Below are 6,747 nucleotides of genomic sequence, written 5' to 3'. Positions count from 1 at the left end.
ATATGAGAGGTAGTGAAAGCAGAAGCAAGCCCAGGCAGTTATCTAATGAGACCTCTGAACAAATTTTAATGGAAATGTGGAGGTGTCATTCTGGAAAGAGTAAACCTGTGGTCCATAACTGCTGTCTATACGTGGGGCTTCTATTTTCATCAAGTATTATTTTACCTGTCTTTAAGGAAAGGTGACTTATATGAACCTTGCTGTTGGCACTTTCTGAACTTGAAGATAGTCTTCAGCTGCTGGATAGAGGGTGCATGGAGAATGGAAACACAGTTTCATCATAGCGGCAAGCTCCCGTTTGGTTCTCAAACCATGTAGAGAGTGATGCCATAGTAGTGTACGTAGAAACACAGGTCATAGAATCATTTAGGTTGGAAAAGACCTTTAAGATTGTCAAGTCCAACTGTTAATGCTGCCAAGTGCACCATTAAACCATGTCCCTATGTGCCACATCTACAGATCTTTTCAATATCTTCAGGTATTTAAAAGAGTAGATGATGGAAGCTAAAGAAAATGTGACATTGGTTTTGTTCAGCTGACAAATGCTCTATTATGAGGCCTGGACACTGCATCCCCACTTTCACTAAAAATATTCAATTCTTGTAACTCTCAGGTGCTTTTTTACTATATAATGTTGAGAGAATAGCAGGAAACTTGGAGTATTAATTCTTATTCCACTTATTAAAAGTAATAATTAATAGTTTTCAATATCTCTCTTTCTCCAGGCACGCAAACAAATGGCCTGGACTTTCAAAAGCAGCCTGTGCCTGTCGGAGGAGCAATCTCTACAGCCCAGGCCCAGGCCTTCCTTGGGCACCTTCATCAGGTAAGAGAAGACCCATTTCAAACAGGGGAGACTCAGGCAGCTGGGAATACAGCTACCCTGGTGTGTTCCTTGTTCTCTCTTTCTGTGATTGATGGAGAGTCATTTATTAGAACATAAATATGGGTACACCACCTGGTTAAAGAGCGTGGATGGGAAAAAATCCTGATTGTGGCACTCACTTGATTGCATTAGGCTGCAGAATGTGTCAAGATAGGGTAAGACCTCCTTGGGAGAGCTATAAATCACCTTTTTGGGGACTTGAGAATGCCTAATTTTTGTGGTGTGTTTTGGAGTAGGTTTTTATGTTGTTCGTTTATTTTGTTGTTGTTGTTTTAACCTTAATAGAGATACCACGTTGAAAGGCAAGACAAAATTTAAATTTTTTAGGAAAGGATTTTACTGGTCCAACAGCTGCCAAGGTTCCAAAACTGTCACTATCTAGTTAAAAACACTTCACTCTTACACATTAGCTGGAAAGAAAGTTGATTGTACTTACTAAGCATATATGTTTTGTGAGGTTTTCTTTTTTTACGAAAAAGTTATTTCAGTGACCTGTTTGTCAGATGATATTCAGACTTCTAATACTACCCCTCTGTTCTGCTGCTGCTGTGTTTAGGGAATCAAAGCTGAACTTCAGATGCAGGCTGAAGCAAAATGGGGCATCCCTAGGTGAAGAGAAGTATAAGGGGCATTTTTTTGTAGTTTTTTATCTGTTCGCACTTGATGTATGAAAACAAATGTCCTAATTTCTTTCCCTTCCTCTGCACCAAGTTTAAACTTTAAAATACTGTACCTAATTGGATGACCTTGAATGTTTGAGGTCTGAGGTTGCGCAGTTATTGTGGTATAATTGAAGTACTGAAGCTTTTATGCCCTCTTTTAAGAGCTCTGAACTGCCGTTTTATTGTATGGAACATTCCACATGTCTTGTCACATAATTGCAATTTTCCTAGCAGATTGGTTTATATAGGACCTAGGGAGTGCCACTGTGTGAATGTGCTGAACCAATAGGCTGTTGTAGGCTGCCTTTATGTGGAGAGAAGCTGACTAGTTTTCATGGGTTGCCAGTGTGTGTTTAACATGGAGACAGATACAGCTGTTCTGCAGAATTCTCTGTGTTTGTTTTAGTCTTCGTTTTGTTATATAGATTGACCCAGGACAGTAATTGGGTTTAGCACAGTGCTTTATCCTGCTTTGGAAATGTACTTATTTAAACAGTTGTCAGGATCTTTATAACTTCATGTTTGATAAAGTGTGATTCATTTCTTGAATCTGGTTCAAAAGAAAATCTCAGGTATTCTTTATTTGCCTGCAGGTGTGTGGGAATCTATTGTCAAACTGTCCTCTGCTAGTGAGGCTCCTGTTAGTGGGGTGTTATTCAACCTTAACACACAGTGCTTTGCTCTAGACTAATGCAAAATACTAGGCTGTAGACAGCATTCAGGTACAGCTTGATTTCTAATTTGGAAATGTTGGTTGTGTGGTGAAAGGGATGTCCAAATTGCAATTCACAGAGATTTTCAGGAATATGCTGGCTGTACCTAAGCAATTTACATTTGTAGTCTTTTATGTGGTGTTTGTGTAATTTTAAAGTATTATTTTGGGTGTATCATTTGGATGGCAGGGTGGTGTTATTTAGTTTATTCTCTGCTCTTAATCCATGTTAAAAGCACAGATTACGTCAACTGTGTCAAACTGTATTTTGCTTCTGATGAGGAGGGGCTTTTCTGGGAGTGTTTGCTTAGATGTAGATCATGCTTAGTATGTCTAGTACCTTCACCTAAAGCAGTAGGAAATATTTCCAAGGTGACTCTTCTTTTCTTTGCCTGTTGAAAATATTCCGTTATTAATTTCATGTGCTGCAATTTTTTCTGTGCTTGAAAATATGTGGACTCTTTATGTGGGAACATCTTTTTCTAGAGTCAAGAGTGCTTCATTTTGCTTTGCTTTATTGTATCCTTACCTGTCATCTGGTTTTCAAAGGCGCAGTGGTTTTCAAACATGGCCAGAGATGGAATTCTCTACAGGCTGTTACTCTGACCTTTGAAAGTGTTGGTAATTAATTACAGAGCATTCCTTCTTTATAACCAGGGGTGCTTGTAGAAACAAGGCGAGACTGATTAAAATGGGTTTCAGTAAATGAAAATATAGCATTTTTTGTACAGAGGAAATACTTCTTAGACATAAAAAAGCACTCCAAAAATCTCACTTTATGAAGCATCCGTTTTTCCTTGCTGCTCACCCACAAGACCTTCTTTGGGCCTGTTAATCACAAACATTGCATTCCAGTTTTAAGTATACCTGAATCGATACAGCCTTTGTAAAGTGTTTCCGGTCCTCTGTGTTGAGATCTCCTTTTCAGTGGCTGAGGGCTGCGAATACTTGAATGGGTTAATTTGAGGGAGAGTGGTTATGCTCTGGGTTCCGTGCTGTGCACGTGCTTGCTCAAATAAGAAAGCTGGTGAGTGCAGTGTTGGGAAGACCCATTCTGAAATGTGAGTAGGAGGATGATGATGAGTAGAGCTTAATGCCCTGTGAAGTCTGGATTTTTCCAACAGGAATAGGACTAGTTGGCCTGTCCACCCCAATATGGTTTGTTTCAACTCCATCCATGATACTATCTAGATCCTTAGGCAGGGATACCCTTCAGTAAGAGGTAGATAAACAACATCATGGAAGAGTCTTACCAGGTCTGTTTCAGCCTGGAGTACAACCCCTATTCCACTGATTCAGGTGTTAGAGGGGCATGCATTGTGCTTGGGAGTTTTTGTTGGGATGTGGGTGGGGAAGATTGGGGTTTTTTTACATTGTTAGTTTTCTGTGGATTCTACATTATTTCATTTCCATTTTTGCACTGTTGTAGGTCCAGCTCGCTGGAACAAGTTTACAGGCTGCTGCTCAGTCCTTAAATGTACAGGTAAAGAGAGTTACCTTCTGCTGCTCATCCTTCTCTCATCCCAAACAGCATCAGTAGAGATAGTTCTTAACCTATGATATATTACTCTGTTTTTTCAGTCTGACTGGTTTTGCAAGTGATAGATATGAAGGAATAACAGTGTTACAGCTGTAAATCAGGTTCAGGATTTGTAAGCATTCAGACTCTGGAGTTGTTTAAAACATGGAGTGATCATAACTTAATGTTGAATTTTAGTCTGGTGTAGTATCATGAAAACCTTAAAACTCCAGGAATATTTCATGTTCTTCTGTTTATTAACTTGCTTTAGACACACAGCAAGGATTACGTTGCAAATTGTCCTTACTTCTAGTAATTGAAAATAGGAATATAATGTACCAGTAACTGCATAATGTGGCTAGTTTTGACTGCTTGTTGAAATAACACACAGTGATTTCAAAGTAAGTCAGAGAAATTGTTGTTTAGCAATGTACATGAGACAACAGAGCTTTCAAACTTTTCTATGATGCTGAGCACTTCAGTTTTTCTGTTAACATTCTACTTCCTCTCTGTACTGTATTAAGGGGCAAGGGATGCAGTTTTAATGAAAACCGGTTTCAGTATTGCTTGTTATTAAAGAACGTAGGTAGTGCATTACATGAAATGCAATAGAATGTGGACCCACTTATACATAATAACAATTTGGAAAGAAGAGGAGGTATAGTGACCTTCCTTTCTAAGAGGAAGGAGGCAGAAAATTGCCTTGGTTGCCATGGTAAACTTCCATCCCTGAGAGAGATGTTGGCAAACAGGCTGTATCTCCAGTGCAGAATGTTTACAGTCCTGCGCTGTAATTATCGCTCAATGACTGGCAGAATTAATCAGAGCCTTTATGTTAATTAGCCCCCTCTGCAGTCCCCAAAACAGGTGGTGGAAAATATGCAAATCTATGCAGAATTGTAATGTTCTGCATAACCAGTTTTAATTATCATAAAACTCTCTCCCCCTCTTCATGCACTTGCATTTCCTCCTTCATGTCTTCACAATTTCTTCTGTTTAAAAAGCAAACAACCAAACCACAAAAATAAATCAAAATAAACTTGAATCTTTTAAAATAAAGTGTTATTCAATTAAATAAATGCTTTGAGTATATAAAAGCACTGTATATATTATATGTTTTGCTGTAAGTAGAGAAACTTGTGAGGATTTTTCAGAAAGGTTCTGTATAAGCCAACAGTATGATGACTTAGAGGTACAGGATGGAGATAGAGAAAATGGAAACACAATCTCCTTTCCCTCGTTCCATTGTTCAGGATTTTAGGCAATGAATAATTTTAACAACCTTCTCTTTCTTTATGGTGAAAGGTAGCGTCAGCTTCAGTTGCATGGCGTAAAATGAAATGAGACCTGAAAATCATGTCAGAGACTTAGAGGAGACCAGAGAGTCTCTTTGTTTTGTTTAAGCTGCATTACCTACAGACGTGTTTGAGCAGTCGTAGCTGAGATGGTGGGCACACAGAGCCGTTGCTTAAACACACTCTTAAAATAAACCCAAGGGCTTTTTGTATGCAGATGAAAGATTTTTATTGTGCAGTGTTGAGATAGCAGTGTTATACATTAACATCTGTTTTACACTATAAAGAGTTGTATTTTTTTTTGACTAGTCTAAATCTAATGAAGAATCTGGGGACTCTCAGCAGCCAAGCCAGCCTTCCCAGCAGCCTTCAGTGCAGGCGGCCATACCCCAGACCCAGCTCATGCTGGCCGGAGGACAGATCACCGGGGTAAGAGTTACCCAGGGATGCTGCAGTCCCACACAGCTGTCACTGAGGGGCACTGCAATTTCCTTTAACGTAGGGAGAAACTTCAGTGGAGGTGGTGACAGAAAATATTTTCCTAAAATATTAAGCAGACTATAATATTTGGGGTTTGTCAAAAAGTATTTGCATCCAAACAATAACGACAATGAAGAATTCTTTTTCTCTGTTCTCAGTATCCCTTTTTGATCTGCAAAGAAGTTAAAACCTGTTGTGTGTGCAAATGAGACAGTCATTGATGTCATGAAGAAGAATTAAAATTTTTTTTCAAGATTAAAATAAGGCATGGGAGAACAAGACTAAATCTTACAGCTGGGTGAAGAACAAAAATTATGGGAATTGTTAATTTTTCCTCTTCGCAAACATATTTCTTTTTAAGTAACTCTATTAGTACTTTTCTTAAGCCTGTTCAGCCCTTTTGTTTTAACCTACCAGTTTTGAGGGGTTTTGCAAAGCTTTGGGAGTAAATATGGCATAATTGTTGTTTTAGACTTTCTAGTGTTTCTGAATTGTTGTAAGGCTTTCAGTCATTGCAAAAAAAGAGCAAGTTTTGTGAATCGGCTAGGTTGAAGAATTTGCTTCCATATAATCAGCTTTGTAATATAAGAGTTTGTGTGCTAATAAGCTTAGGGCAGTTGCTCCAACAATGTGTTTATGATTTGAAGTGCTAGGTTAGATCAGCCCTACACTTGCATGAAATGACTTCTTAATCTCGGGCTCAATTGTTAAATCTTCTCTTATGTTAGTATGTAAATAAATACCCTATTTAGTTTTCAGTTAAGCATTGAAAGTTTTAAAAGTGAGACTGTTTCGATGTGTTGTTAAAACCTGGCATGTTTCATTATTTTTTGCATTCTCAAAAAATACTGGTTTTAATTCATGATTGTCTGCTGTAGTGAAACATTCAAAATTTCAGGCCCGTGCAGATATGGGTTGTAGTAAATATGGGCATCGAGATTCATTTACATGTAAAGGAGAGACTGCTGCCACCTGTTCCACAGAGATAATGTGTGTTTGGGAAAGGGAAGGGATGTAAAGTTGCCAACTCTATTCTTTTAAAAAAAAAAAAAAAAAAAAGCAGATGGGGAGACTTGGAGAGAAACAAATGGAGCTCATGTTCTTTACTTATATCTTAGGGCATAATGGAAATGATGGAATATGGCAGGGATTCATGCTAATGTGAAGCAGCTGGGGTGTTATCAGTTTGTTCA

General features: G+C 38.4%; 1 protein-coding gene across 6 annotated transcripts in view; it reads left to right on the top strand.

Annotated features, from left to right (window-relative positions):
* Positions 1 to 6,747, top strand: part of POU2F1 (POU class 2 homeobox 1) — a 68,770-nt gene that overhangs the window by 10,910 nt on the left and 51,113 nt on the right. For 5 of the 6 annotated variants that reach the window (XR_001861149.1, XR_001861148.1, XM_017731456.1 and 2 more), the window contains exons 3-5: positions 726 to 826; positions 3,690 to 3,743; positions 5,384 to 5,503. Coding sequence is in view for 4 of the 6 variants with exons in the window: in XM_017731456.1 (XP_017586945.1) it covers positions 726 to 826; positions 3,690 to 3,743; positions 5,384 to 5,503 (275 nt within the window). In the remaining 2 variants the exon portion in view is untranslated. The remainder of the gene's footprint in view (positions 1 to 725; positions 827 to 3,689; positions 3,744 to 5,383; positions 5,504 to 6,747) is intronic. The other variant, XM_017731457.1, reaches the window with a different exon arrangement.

This window comes from Corvus brachyrhynchos, unplaced genomic scaffold (assembly GCF_000691975.1).
Source record: "Corvus brachyrhynchos isolate BGI_N302 unplaced genomic scaffold, ASM69197v1 scaffold152, whole genome shotgun sequence".
NCBI classification, from domain to species: Eukaryota; Metazoa; Chordata; class Aves; order Passeriformes; family Corvidae; genus Corvus; species Corvus brachyrhynchos.
The sequence above is the reverse complement of the archived record's forward strand: the minus strand, read 5'-3'. Positions and strand labels throughout refer to the sequence as shown.